We start from the raw sequence: 15,184 nt of genomic DNA on the forward strand, positions 1-15,184 counted from the left end.
AGCCAATAATTAGTTTGTTCCCAAAGGAATCATTTTGAATGACAAATGACAGGGTTTCTGTGTAACTGAGAGAAATCAAGAAATAGGGTTATTCCGTCACTCTTATGCATCTTAAAATACTTCTCTTAGCAGCCAAATTAGAGGATTGTTATCACAAATGGCAATAAAACAAATGTATTAAGGTAAAATATTCACAGTTAATGACTTCCTGTAATTTAGCGGCAATAATGTAGATGTGTAAAGGTGAGCCACCTCCGTTAAGTCCTGATTAAAGCTAGAACAGATCCATTCTGACAGTGTTAATTGACCCAGAACTGTGAGAATCCAAAGGCTAACAGCAGGGACAGTCCCCTCCTTGTGTTGGACCAGTGAAGGGCTGTATGGGGGCCAGAGTTAGGACCAGAATCCAGGTCTGTAGCGGTAAGGGGACTCTTTGGGAATGCTGATCTCCGGTTTGCAGAGTGGTACGGTTCCATCCCGGCACTGTCCCTCATCCAGCCGATCCAACAGGTTTTCCTTCTTTCTTGGGGAATATGGCGTCGGGGCCTCCATGGGGGTAGGCAGGACCGCCGGGTCCCTACCGAACTCCACCGTCGGAGGAGTCTCTGTGCTGGAGGTGTGGGCGGGGGATTCCCCGTTACCCAGGTTCTGTCCGTTTCCCCTGGGCCTCGCGTCAGCCCAAAACCTTTCGCAGTGCGCCCGCGGTGATGGCCGAGGCCGGGCCACAAAGTCAAGGGTTTTGGGGCGTTCGGGAGCACAGCGACGACGGGGGGTCGGAGGGAACACAAGATTGGGATCGGGGAGCCGGGGGACCTCTGGAAAGTCTTCTTTTAAACCTCTGAAGCCTCCTGTTGTCGTAAGAAGGAAGAGAGAAGAAAAAAAATATTTCCAGACCGATATTTATTGGGTTAGAAAAATATTTTGGTGATCAAATATCGAGTGTCAACCATTAAAGCAGACCAATAACTCTGTATGATTGATGCCGTTCTATTAGGGAACTGAATATGACATAACCTAAAAACATCTATAGGCTTTAAGTATCAACCTTCAAAAACCTTAAACAGGCCCTATTATGCTATTTTCCGGGTGCATATTTTTATCTCAAGTTACAGATACAACATGTTGACATGCGTTAATGCTCATAATCCTCCTTGTTTTTCTCATCCTGGCTGTCCTGCAGCACCTCTTCTCACCCTCTCTTTGAAATGCTTGGTTGTAGCGCTTGCTCCTCCCTCCAGAAAGCAAAGTCTGTCCTTATTGGTCATCTAGCCGGCTCTTTTGTGATTGGTCAACGTTTCACATTTCAAAAAACTCTTCCTCCAGAGCTTCAGCTCCGTCTCTCTCTTTTGTTGTTTGAGGGCCAAACTAGCTGGAAGGAGTTATAGGTTACTTCCGTAACATTGTGACCTCATAAAGTTACGGAAGTGAAGGAGAGAATTCAATGGAGCCGTTTCAGGAGCTCAGGAGCTTCTGAGGGGGAGGGTAACTCCTTTTAGGCGTAGACTTCAGGTTTTACACTCTACGGACCTTTTACACGTACAAAAATATATATAACACACTAAAGGAGAGGGAAAAAGTGGAAAAGCATAATAGGGCCACTTTAAATCCCATGACTGCACATCTAGTTAGAATTAAGAAGGACCCCAGACTTTACCTGCGTTCTCTAATGCTGCTCTTTCTATCAATGGTTCCAGGTTATTAGAAGGGCAGCTCTTCTTGATGGCACCGTCTGATGGCGTTCGACGCAGGCTTCGTGAGGCGCTCGGGGCCGATGGTACATGCGTGGGTGTGAGGGACTGGCGGGGGTTACGCTTGAAGCTCTCCAGGTGGGTGTTGACCAGCGGGTTGATCGGGGTTCGGACGGCCTGATGCTGTTTGAGCGGCGAGACGGGGCGGCAGACCAGCAGCTCCTCGCTGTCCAAGCGCAGCAGTGAGCGGGTGGAGTTGCAGTCGGACACCGATGATAAGGACAGCAGGGTGTAAGAGGAGGGCAAGGCTCGCTCGGGCAGCGAGGGCGCCGAGGGTTTCAGCGGGCTCTCCCGCCGGAACAGTCTGCGAGTCTGGGGGCTGGTGCTCCGCCTCTGGCCCCCTGGTCTGTGGAAGAAACCATCCCACCGTGACTTGATGCTCTCCTCCGGCTGGGCGATGGTCAGCAGGTTGCAGCCCAGTCCGACGGCTGCCAGCAGAGCTCCGCAGCCCAGCAGGACCAGCTCAGACCGCCGGCCCCCACCGGGACTCTTCTTGCATGGCGGTGTTCCTGGCGGTGGAACCTGGACGCTGGGGCAGTACTCATCTCCATCACCGTCAGCAGCAGCAGCCGGGTGGCCTTCCTTCTGGAAGGGGATGCAGAGGTAGGACTGACCAGGAGCTGCTCCGGGCTCAGTAGTGAAGCAGCAGTCTTCATTTTCTAAAAACAGGATAATTCACATTGTCTTATAAAGCATGCAAACAGAAACCTATACATGGAAAACCAGCATTTGTGGATATATTCACAGACACAATAGTTCATATTGCACAGTGCACAAGCCCTGAAAGTCTGGAGGGCGGCTGCAACATTCAGTGTCCAAGTTTGTTTTGCAGAGTGTGCATGATCCTTTTTCGGGATCAGCTTGTTTAGTCACGCAGCCACAAACATGCACATCTGTGAGCTTCTCTAGCCGACCACTAAGAGCCATGTGTGAGCGAACTATCTAAGATAAGTTAGGATGGAACTTTATAAAGCCCAAAGGAAATTCTTGTTCCAGAGTTTAATTAAAGATTACATAAGAAGAATATATGAAAAAAATATAAAATAGAATAACTATTATTAAGTTTAAAAGAAATAATAGTGATGTCATTGCAAAATAAAATACAATAGTAATAACAGTAAGGTAAATAAAGAAAGAAAAAAAAAATCAACTAAACTAGACAAAGTGAAATACAACAACAAAGATTAAAGAGTAAAAATACAAAGCGTATAAAGTCACTCGCTTTGTCCTTCCATGTTTTCCCATCCAGTCAGCCACTTCATTAACCTTCAGACTACAGCTGTGTTATCATGCATACTGAGTGTCAGACAGAAGAAGCTGGACCTGCTTACCCATCTCCACAAGGCTTGGCACTCCAGGCACTGCTGGACTGTGTCTGGGGGATCTGCGAAGATTTGGGGCGCTGCAGGACCGCTGCCTGCTGCCTTCATGGGGAGGCTTCACACTGTCAGGTTGAAAGGATGAAAAACTGATTTTTTTTTCATAAAACTAAGTAGTATTTCATCTTTTTGTAAACTGACCTATTAAACTAAACTAGCATTTGTTGGCTGTATGCCTCTGCCAAACAGTCAAGTTGCAGTTTACATCAATGTCCCTCCAAAATGTCATCACTTCATCATTTTATCCTATTAGACATTTGTCATTTTTAATTGTCTTAATTAGCATATGAATTCTTGAGTTATAGCAAAAAAATATTTTGGTGAGGTCACAGTGTTCTTTGACCTCCAACTTCTAATAATTTCATCCTTGAGGACAAGTGGACGATACCAGGGATATCTCACATTACCAGAATGGACCCAATGTACAGACAGATGGATATAAAAATGAACAGACAGACAGACAGACAGACAGACAGACGTGTAAACAGACAGATGGTAAAGCCAAAATCATAATGCCTCCTCACACAGTTCGATGTAGAGGCTTAAAAACATTACCCGAAAACAGTGGGACTATTTCTGGACTCACCTTGCATCAGCGCTGTGCTCCCTGTACGGACCACACCCACGGGTTCTGCCCTTTTTCCTGGAGCCCTTCCTCTCACTTTCCTCTTCATCCTGCTGGCTGCGACCCCAGGCTGTATATCCCTCCCGTGGAGTGACTGGAAAACAAGACATTTAGGGTGGATATCGGGGGCAAATATTAAATATAATGAATAACTGAACATAAAAAATAAAGTTTATCGAGACATCATTGGAGAATACACAAATGTTGTGCTCCATGGTAATAATGATCAATTAAATCAAAAAAAAATTTAAATACAGGATTCTGGTGGTGCTTACGTTGGATGGCTCTGAGGCGGGACAGCATCGGTGGACTGCTGGGTGGACTGGAGCCGCTGCTCAGCAAACTCCTCCGCCGATCGTGTGAGGGAGACGCCTGCACTGTGATTTTATGCTGAAAGTCTAAATAAGAATGAAAAACAACAGACATTAAATTGGGAATCCGACTCAGTGCTTAGAAAATACAATAATAATATCGAAAGATGCTGTATTTAAAATAACAATAAGAAAATTGCATATATAATACAATATTTGTTAGATCAAATTTTGGCAGATATCCCCAACGCGGGGAAGTCATAGCAACAATATCACAAAGCAATGACAGTACACCACAACTAAACATGAATCACACGTCTTAACACAGTACTTAAATTAAACATACATGAATCAACATTTCTGTTATGTGCTAGTGTTAGCTAACCAGCTTATTTTAAACTGCTATGTCATTTTCCAGTGACCCTTAGTTTTGCAAAATATTAGATTATATTTATTCAGGGTATGCAGTTATTGACTGTGTGGGCTTCATGGTAGCTCTGACAGCAGCTAAAGGTCAATTTCCCATCTTCAATGAGAAATATCCTGCATTCACATTATCTACATTTCTAGTTTATGCATTTTATAATTGAAAGTTACCTAATCAGCCTAGAAGCTGGACAGAAAGCTGAACAAATTAAGTGAATTTTTGGGACAAGAACTTGACCAAACTTCAAACGGACAAGATCAAGAGCAATCACACCTTCCTTCAAAGCTTGGCAACACCAACAAGCTCAAATATCACAACGTTTTAGGATTTTCCTTGATATTGATGATGTAACAATAGTTGAGGTACTGAAAAAATAAGTTCAATTCAAACTAGAGGTGGGTGTGTAATGTATATGAGAAAAAAAGCATTATTAATATAAAGGTGATGTCCGAGAAGGTAACGGCCTCTAACTTAAGTCTATAAAATTGTACAATTTCTAAGGCAAGTTAATTGTGAATATTATGGTGACAAAAAATCCAGATGGTATGTTGTGCATACTGTTGACACACACTACAGTTTGTTTGTGGTACCTGAGGGTAAGCTGATCCTGTTCCCATCCTTGAGTTTAAGGCGGTTGCGGCGGAACTTGCCCTGCCTGCTCTCCACGTGGGGCTTCTCCTGGTAGAGCTGGTGAATGATGATGTTGAGCTCCCGCTCCAGGATGTGGATTTCCCGCTCAGCTAGTTCCTGCTCGCGCCTCCTCAACGCCTCCTCCTGGCATTTCTGCTGCAGCGCGGCTTGGGTCAGCTCCTCCTCCCACGATCGCAGCTCCTGAGGGGAACAAAAAGAAGAAGAGGTGAAGGAAAAGTCCATGAAACTTGTGAAACAGCTTTATTGAACTCCTAACCTTAAAAATGCTAATGCAAACATCTTTACCTTCTCCTTGGTCCTCAGTTGATCAAACATCTCCTGGATCTCCAGTTTCCAGTCATCCTGCATAGAGTGGAAGGACTCTTCTGGCATCTCAAAAAAGCCGGACTCCTCGATGGCCGTCAGCTGGTCAAGAATTATTGTGAACTGTGGTCGGGAGTGAGGGTCTGAGCTCCAGCATTCTGTGGCAGAAGATGAAAAAAATTTGAGCCAAATTTTGCCTCAACAGAAAATGTATTTTGGCCCTTCAAAAGGTTCCCAAGAAGTGGCTTTTCTTGCTGCAGTTCTTTACTAATTTAATAAAACATGCTCAATGGTATATTTCTGGCACATAAACAGACACTTATGTTTGCCTGTGGTTTTCCCTTACAGAATGTTTGGACACAGTTCAAATAATTTCCATCTAAATTGGAGGAAAATGCTTCGCTTTGAGCAGAAACGAGTGTCTCTTACCTTCCATAAGACGTGCAAAGGGCTCCGGACAGGTACAGGGAATGGGCAAAGCCAGCTTGTTCATTGCGACGCCATAAGCCACTGCGAGACTATCGATACCACGAAAGGGAACTTCTCCTGTCAGCAGCTCCCACAACAGCACGCCAAAACTTTAGTGTGAAAAAAGGGGGAAAAAACATAGATATATGATCTCAAATCATCTGTAAATACTCATAAATACTATTTAAATATACACCTACAAAAATGTGAAGGTGTAAAAAACAATCTGGTTCTGAAAATAAATGTGTGTATGAATAAATGAATGTCAAGCAGGACGTTTGCTGGAATATAGTGGGAGTCTACAGCAAAGCACGCTGTTTGAAAAAATGTCAAAAGGCGATTAGAATAGTATTATTTGGCACTCATGTAAATACCAAGGTGAGACAGAAAAGGTCAACCACACACTGGTGTACTGTGAGAAAAAGACCTGCATCAAATCAAACAGACCAGGAAGAAGGGTGTTAAGATAAGATATTTATAGATTCTTTATAGTCACCTAGTGGGTCACTGTTATCAATCCATTAACCCAATTCTAGCAAATGTGAGCAACTGACCATCAGAGAGGAATCAAAGAATACTTGGAAATACTGTAAGTGGTAGCTTTTAAATAAATTAAACTTTCAGATACTCTTTGTTGTCAAATGCAAACCATCATGTGGCAATTAAACCAGTCAAAATAAACCATTGAAAATATTAAGGATTATCATTTTACCAATTTTTACTCTACACTAGCGTATAAGCTAGGGCTGTATTGAATAGTTTGAAGATTATTTTATAACACTAGCATACAAAATTGTATGTTTGCTTCGGTTAATACTGGATTTTTTTTAACTGTTTCAGAGCATTTTAAGTCCAAAACTCATAATGTATTGAAAACAAGATAGATGTCATCATTTCCAAAAATTCAGAACATGTTTTTATCTAAAAGACTATGCTGGTTCAATCCATGTGTGTTGGCGTTTAGCCTTTCAAAAGCAACATTTTCACTGCAGTCAAAAAACTGTTTACCCCCCCCCCCCCCCCGCTCATCACACACAAAGGGAGGCAACCACATGTATTAACCGGGCGGGCTAGCAGCAATCTAACAGCACCATAATTTACAATAACAAAAAAATCTATGACATTCATCCCTAGTATTAGCATTGATTAGGGAGACGGAGTAGATCCTGAGGACGTCGATCTTCCTATCATTACCGCTCTAATGCATGCTGCCTTCTCTTCTCTGGCTCACTTTAATCCTGTTCTAGAGGGAAACCCCACATTCAGTCAGGAATAGCTGAGCTGGACGGTTAATGCTTCTGCATGTGTGAGGAGAACACAACAGATTTTCAGAGAGGAAAAGTGAGAATAATGACACATGGCATTAAAGCAAACTGGCACATAACACCAAAGCATCACAGCAGTGTGGAAATGAATCACATTTAAATCATATACTAGGATATTCACATAAACTGTGTCATCTTTGCTTTTGTGGCTGTGCAATAGGAAGAACCGTCTGTCAAAAGTTGCCAAACATCATGAGGTTCATATACAGAGCTCAAGCTAATAAGCTCCAGTGTTTAACCAGCGGTTAGGGCTGAGACATGATTATTTATGTTATCTATTAATATTCTGTATTTAATCCAAGAATCGTTAGCTCTATAAAAAGGTCACACAATGTACAGTTTCTCAGAGGCCACAGTGACCACAGCAGTCCATACAACAAAGATGTACATAATGTTAGAGGAAGTCTCACATTTGAGAAGCTAATAAATGTTTTGCATTTTTGCTAAAGAAATATATTTTTTATTAATCAGCAACTATTTTGTTTATTGATCTTGTCGATCAACTATAACACCACCTATACAGAGCCAATATACAAGCTCATCATTTTAATGCTCATATTACATTTTGTCATCTTGAAATTTTCATCCTTTATATTTATTTTCCTCATTCTTATTTTTTACTTATTTTATGTTTTTTTGCATACTAGCCTGTCCAGCACCGACTCAAAAGTATGTTAAAACCTGCATTTCACTGCATAATGTATGAGCAAGTGACAAATAAAAGTCTTGAATCTTCAAATAGAAAAACATTAATAATTAAAATATGCAGTGCTATATCACACTGCATTGTATCAGACTGTGTTAATGTAAATCTATTGCATACAGAGCCACACAAGATGAACTTTAAAGTTAATGTTGAATGTATATTTATAGTTATATGCACTCTTTAGCCTCATCTACTTTGTTACTACGGCAACGGCTGCCAGAGCTGAACTTGTTCTTGTGCATGGTGAATAAACGGCTTCTCTTTTTTGGTCTGCCGTTTTTTCAGACCAGTTCTACCACCTGGTGCGGTTTTTTTTCGCTTCCTCTGCCCACCTCCAAACGTCGCTCCCCTTGGAGAACGTGGATGAGCGGATGACTTCGGGAGCCATCCAGGCGTAGGTGCCGGCGGCGCTCATCTTGGTGGTGCGGTGCCACTCTCGAGCCAGCCCAAAGTCTGTGATCTTCAGGGTCTTGTTGTTGAAGTCTTCCATCTCAACCCTCTCAAGGATCAGGACTGAGGTGGTCGGCGATGGTGGCGCGGGAGGTGATGATGGGGGGTATTGTTTGGAGGATGGGGGAGGAAGGTTGGGAGGATGTTGTGATGGTGGTGGGGGGAGGATGCAAATTGGCAGGTGGGGTTGACGGTAAAGTAAAAAGGTTTCAGGTCATCATCACAAGGATTGTAACGTTGAGAGGGGATAAAACACAACGCATGAGGAAACGCAAAACATGGTGGATGAACAAAAAACAGGGTGCGGTTGGTTGGGAGGCCATGATGAAAGGATTGGAAGGATAAAAGCAGAGTAGAGAAAAAGAGAGAACAAACAGAGAAACAAAGAGACAGTGAGCAAGTACAGCAGAAAGCACAGATAAAAAAAAACCACAGGCCTTGATCAATGCTAATGATCTCACTGAGTGACAGGACATTTCAAACAAACACCAATACTACAGTTAAACTACAGAAATAGCCTGTTATGACACACCCATCTGCTCTGATAGGCTCTTAAAAAACAACCCAACATGCACAAAGTAGGGCTCCTCCTAACCACATGCTCTCTCTCTCTCTCTCTCTCTCTCCCCCATTCAGATCCACAATGCCAGGCCATCTGCTGTGGCTGTGCCCGGTTGAGAGGGTGTGTCTGCAGGCTGCGGTGCACATCAAACGCCCCTTCATCTGCTGCTCATGTGGCTCTAATGCTACAGAGGCCCTTTGCAAAGAAAAACCAAAACCCAGACATATGGCTAAAGATAATCCTGCTCCTGTGTAGCTCAAGAAAGTAGAAAACATGAGACAGACACAGCTGATTCCCCCTGAGGCCTAACGTATGCACTCACAGTAATGCACAGCGCTTTAGATAAGAGCATCTACCAAATGGCATGTTGTGTGAAAGGGAGGCAGGAGAGATAGTTGAAAGGTTTGAAGGTATGAACCAAACAAAAAGCGTTATGGATTTAGTAATTAGGACTGCTAAAGGACACATTAATGAGTGGCCATAACATTTAAATAGTGTTGGGTGCTATCACACAACTTTTGCTTTTGAAGCATGAATTAGAGTTAAGTTTGTTGCAGGATTTAGAGCTTTCCACCTTCAAATCAGCAAAAGTAGACACAGTTTGTTGGATGCTGATAAAATATATTTTATGGAAACAATAATGTTCAGTAATCAAGTCACTCCATGCTCTGGTGTCACGTTTTGATCACATTAATTAAAGTCAGGGAAAGGTAAACAGAGTACACCCACAGATGCTCTAAACAAAAGATATCGCATTACAAGCTCCGCCTATGGTGTGAAATAGTATTCACTTCCTGTTTCCTAAGTGGGTGTCGTTTGGAAAGTTCTGAACATCGTGTAGATGGATAAAAGCAGATTTGGTTATATTTGCATAATGTATTTATATTTTCTTTTGCTAAAATGAGATAATTACACAGCTAACAGCGGTATTTAGCATTAAGAAAATTTGTTAGCCAGGGCGTTCGCAAACGTTAGTTGCCAGATCATGTGAGAGTGTATTGCTGAGACAAAGTCAGGTCTTGAACAAAGTCTATTTTCTTTGGATATGTCCCAAAAAAAAAAATCCCATTTCAGTGTCAGACTTATGAAGATAGTTGGCTTGTGCAAAATAGCTCCAATATTTGTTTTGATGACTTTGGAGCAAAATAATCGTTCACATTCACTTCTACCATTAGAGTTTATTGACTCAGGACCTGCTGCTAGTGTCCTAAAGGGGCGAGGTGAAACCCCTGTGATACAGATACAAGAACATGACTCTCAGTAGGCCGTCTCCTTTCTCAACTGTCTCTGGTGCAAATCAACCATCAATGTTTCACCAGGAAGGAGTAGAGTATAAAACACCAAGATGTGGTGCACAACCAGGCTTTTATATTAGGTGTATTGTTTATATAGTGAAAACAAGGCTGTCTAAAGCCATGCTAGCTATGCTATGACGCTGCACTTCGACACCGGGATGGTTTGAGGTGAAAGCTAACGGTAGCTAGCTTGTCTTTCATCGGAGTTTAGCATGCTAACATTTGCTAATCATTACTTAATACAAAGTACATCTGAGGCTGATGAGAATGTTAATAGTTTTGCAGATATTTGTGTGTGTACCAAATTTAATGGTAATTCATCCAGTAGTTGTTGAGACATTTTACTCCAAACCACCAACGTGGGCCTTCGTAGTGGTTACAGCCAGTTTCAGCGTATTCTACAATACCCTAATGCCACAGGTTCAATTCCAGTCATACACCTCCCTCCAGCCCAATCTCAAGGCCTTGTCTCTACACTGTTAAATTGAGGGGAGAAACGCCAATAAAAGTACTTTTAATAAAGGGAACCTCATGATGATGCAAGAGGGAAGTCAGGGGATCACCAAATCAATTTGGTGCATCGTGAGTATCTGTTCAGAATTTAATGACAATCCATCCAATAGTTAAGAATCATGAAGTCTGAAATAAATTGTTGAACCGACTGATTGACTATGTCATCCCTCTAACCACAATGTTAATGTGGCTGAAACGTAAACTGTGAAGTGAGTTTATGAGCCTTTGAGAAAATAAATGCTACAGAGATGCAAGAAAGGACCGTTGACTTTTGTATTTTTTTTAGGGACCGGGCTTCATAATGTTGCCACCAACCACTTCATTACCACAGTGATGCGTCACAGGGTGGCGTCTCAGTGTGCCACATCCTTACCGACTTCTGTAATCACTAATTAGAGTTTTCAAGAAGTGGTTTAGAACCCACAAGGATCCACTTGACACGTGTAAATGACTTAATCTGATGCAAATCATACAAATGTGAAAAAGAATTCTGATTTAATTCTATATAATACACAAAGAACTCCCACCTTTCTCCAGAAAACCCCTCAAAAAGAACGGCATACTGGTGTTTAATCACATAAAAACACCTTAAAACCTACATTTGAGGTCATAGGTAAGAAAGGGAAAGAAAAACTAACTGGATTAGACACTTCCATGGATTAAAAGTAAAAGTAAAAGAGTGGACTGTCATGATTCACCGCCCGGTGTTGTGAAGAGGGCATGGGGTTTTCCCCCTGAGAGCCCAGGATGGCAACTGGTTAGCCTGACTTAACACTTTAAAGCAGCCTATTGGAAGTGAAGTGCCTGAGCTGATCATCAGACGGTCCAATGGCGGGCAAGAAGCCCGTTGTGTGTACAGTTGGAGCCACCAATAGGGAGGAGGCTGGGGCAGAGCACTGGACAAATCCTCAGTAATAGGCTTGGGATTTAGGGGATCCAGTTGGGTGAAATGCAAGATTACAACCGCTCCACAAACATACATGCAAACTCCTTTTGCTTTCTGCTCTCTTTTCCGTACTGTGATTATTATCACTGCAAATGACAGTGAGAACAGAAAGCATGGACGAAATACGAGTGTTCATAATTATAGTATAGTCTGTTAGGGGATAACAAGCCTGATGTTACTGATTTCTTTAATTCCCCATCAAGTTGTTAAAGTTTCACCCTGACACTATGCAAAAAACACACAAAACACACAAAGGACTAGGGCTGTATATAACAAGTATTATTAATATTGATCCATTTTTATTGTAGCCTATAATTAGACAAAAATAATGAATGGCCCAGAAGCTGCTAGAATCCCACAGCGGTGTTTCAAAGTTGTTCCTGACTAAAAACCTAGAATAAACCTACAATGATTTAAAACACAAAATGATGAATTATTTGTTGAATTGATTTGTCAATCAACAGAAACTTAATCGTCAGCTTTTATGATAAGTAATTTATTGTTTTAAGCCATTTCTCAAGAAAAAAAAAAAGTTCCAGCTTCTCAAATGTGGTGGTATATCACTCTTGCCCGCTCTATATTATTGTAAACCTAAAATATTTGCGTTTTGGACTGTTAGTCAGACAAAATAAGCAATGTGAAGACGTCACATTGGACTTTATGAAATTGTAATGGTAAGTTTTTGTTATATTCCATACTTATTTAAGATTTCTTATTAAAATAAAATAATCAAAATTGGAGCTCATTAATATTCTGTTGAATCTAAAATCATGCAAAATTTTGGGAGGAAGTAAAAAAAATAAAGCAACAACAACCAAGTGATGGCAACAGAGAGGGATTCTTACTGTTGCTGGACTTGAGGTCCCGGTGGATGATGGGGACGATGGCCTGGCTGTGGAGGTACAGAATGCCCCGGGCGATCTGCACGGCCCAGTCCACCAGCGTGCATGGAGGGATGCGTTTCCCAGCGAGGGCCCGGTTTAGGGGGCCTCCCCGGGCGTACTCCATGACCAGACACAGGTTGGGCTCCAGCAGACACACCCCCAGCAGACCCATGATGTTGGGATGGTTGAGCATGGCGAAGAGCTTGGCCTCCTGACGCACGCTCTCCAGAGTCTGCTCCGGGTCCTCGTCCGGGTCCCGCCGCGCTGCCTTCACTGCCACCTCCGAGCCTCGCCACACTGCACGGTAGACTTTCCCAAAACCGCCAACCCCGATGATTTCCTCCAGGGTCAGCTCTGAGAAATCAATCTCCAGGACTGGGGAGAGAGGCAGGAGTAGAGGACAAAGATTAAGAGACACAAAAATGACAATCTCATCACTCAATATTGGTCTTTATAGGGAAGTTACATTTTTTGCTGACACACTTCCAAGGACATTAAAAGGTCAGAGTCAGGATGTCTGTATCTGGTAAATATTCACGGTTTTACTCTTGAGACCTCAAAACCAGGTCATTCAGCTGAAGGATGCTTCCACTAAGCCACCCTGCTGCCCCAAATACAGGACGTGGTGGAGCTACCCCTCCTGCTATTACACAAGGCTGAGCATCTGTCCTCAAGTCTGGCTGGGACGTTAGGAGAAGGAAGAAAGAAAGAGTTTTAAATGAAAGGTGTGTGTGTGATGTTGTGAACGGGAGCCTTTGTGTCCGTGGCTGTAAACTCCCATGTTTTGGATTCCTATCTGTCTACCAAGCAGACTGACCTTGATGAATATTTCAGGTGGGACGGTATGTGAAAGTAGGCCAGCTGCTGCCGAGGATGAGGAGATGAAAGCCAACAAAGACCGAGACCGCCAAGAAAGACAGCTGTTGTGTGCAAAAAAACCCAAACGGTGGTCGTATAGTACGCCCTTAACATTTTAACTTTCATTTGCCTGTTTAAGCTAATCGACCGGTGTGTGAGATTTGTAATCATGTGGGTGCTTTTCTTTGCTGGAGAGCATCCTTTTGCACACAGCTGGCACCAAAGCGGTCTCACTTTCGATCCCACAATGCAGTGCATTTTAGGTGCTTTTGATATTGTGCTTACTGTATCTGTCCGAGGCCTTTGGCTGCACATTTAGCTGCACAAGCGTTTTCTCAACAAGCACAGTTTGACATGCCTTTTCTCTCTCTCTTGCAGCACAATCTTGGTGCAAACACTACCAGTCACCATGACATTGCATGCACATCACACCAGTGCATTTCCTTAGAGAGCATAACTATGCTTTTAACAATATCTAATAGTAATATTGCACGCACAGGACATGCATGTCCAGTTAGATATTATGTCTGCTGAGGATGCAGCGCACATTGTGCATTGTATTTTGAGGCGGGGTGCATCACAGACCGCAGCTGGCTGTTAGTTTGACAGGCAGTGTGATGGATAACGGCCCTGAAGCTGTGAGGATGCCTGGACCAGCCTGTTTCTAGGCCAACAGGAGTGCACTGCGCCGACCGTGACACAGCACTCTCACCGTGGGGTTTGTTTCTCTGGCCCTCAAGGGAAGACAGAGCAGCAGCAGCAGCATCAGCATCAGCACCAGCACCAGCATCAGCATCAGCACCAGCACCAGCATCAGCATCAGCACCAGCACCAGCACCAGCATCCCTGTGCTGTGTTTTAGTGATGGCTCCCTGGTTTGCATTGAAGCACAATGGGGATACTCACGGTGCAGAGGAGGCACAGAGTACTGCTGCTCCGACGTGTCGCGTCTTTCCTCCGGGATGCCGTTCCCGTTGCTCACATAATTGGATGGGAAAATGCCGACCCGGTCAGCTATCATGCCGGTCCACCAGCCCTCGTCTCCGGACACCAGGGAGTCCTTGGACAGCACCTCCACCAGGTCTCCCCTCCGCAGGCTGAGCTCGTCCTCCGCGGTCGCTTCATAGTCGAACACGGCCGTCCAGAAGCCCGGCGCAGCGGGTGCCGCGTCCGGCGCGACGCTGGTGCCATCACCGGGCACCGGCCAGCGGAAAACATCTGCCTCCGCTTCTGACGACGACGACACGCACGCCTTGGGACTCAAACTAATGTCCAAAGCGGGTTTGAAGACATCCATGGACGCGATCCATAGGGGCGACCTGGATCACTGCAGGCGCATCCACCTGACGCGGCTGGCTGACGGCACGGAGGAGCAGACACACACACACACACACACACACACACACACGCACACGCACACGCACACGCACACACGCACACACACACACACACACACACACACACACACACACACACACAGCTAAGTAGCGTCTAATCCCGCACACAAACACTGCAGGAAACTAGTAGCATCATTCTGCAGCATTGTCTGTCTCTCGGTCCCTGCTGGCTGCTCTCTCTCTCTCTCTCACACACACACACACACACACACACACACACACACACACACACACACACACACACACACACACACACACACACACACACACACACACAGCTTGATGCTTTTCAATGCACAATCCTTCACCCAATCATCGCTGGAACGCATCGGACGC

The 15,184-nt window shown here is 43.9% G+C and overlaps 1 protein-coding gene across 1 annotated transcript; it reads right to left on the reverse strand.

The window, feature by feature from the left end:
• Nucleotides 1–393: 393 nt before the first annotated feature.
• Nucleotides 394–14,748, reverse strand: map3k9 (mitogen-activated protein kinase kinase kinase 9). The gene is made up of 11 exons (XM_054613471.1): nt 14,358–14,748; nt 12,555–12,968; nt 8,276–8,456; nt 5,874–6,022; nt 5,427–5,602; nt 5,081–5,321; nt 4,028–4,150; nt 3,714–3,846; nt 3,080–3,192; nt 1,655–2,407; nt 394–848 (listed from the first exon to the last, which is right to left on the reverse strand). Exons 1-11 carry the CDS (start codon nt 14,746–14,748, stop codon nt 394–396), a joined length of 3,129 nt encoding a protein of 1,042 aa, XP_054469446.1.
• Between the last annotated feature and the right edge of the window lie 436 nt (nt 14,749–15,184).

This window comes from Anoplopoma fimbria, chromosome 15 (genome assembly GCF_027596085.1).
Source record: "Anoplopoma fimbria isolate UVic2021 breed Golden Eagle Sablefish chromosome 15, Afim_UVic_2022, whole genome shotgun sequence".
NCBI lineage: Eukaryota > Metazoa > Chordata > Actinopteri > Perciformes > Anoplopomatidae > Anoplopoma > Anoplopoma fimbria.

Coding starts and splice junctions, on each gene's coding strand:
- map3k9 (XM_054613471.1), bottom strand. CDS start 14,748: ATGGATGTCTTCAAACCCGCTTTGGACATTAGTTTGAGTCCCAAGGCG. Junction 4,151..5,080: donor CAGGATCAGCTTACCCTCAG/GTACCACAAACA, acceptor ATTCTTATTTAG/ACTTTCAGCATAAAATCACA. Junction 3,193..3,713: donor GAGCACAGCGCTGATGCAAG/GTGAGTCCAGAA, acceptor TCAACCTGACAG/TGTGAAGCCTCCCCATGAAG.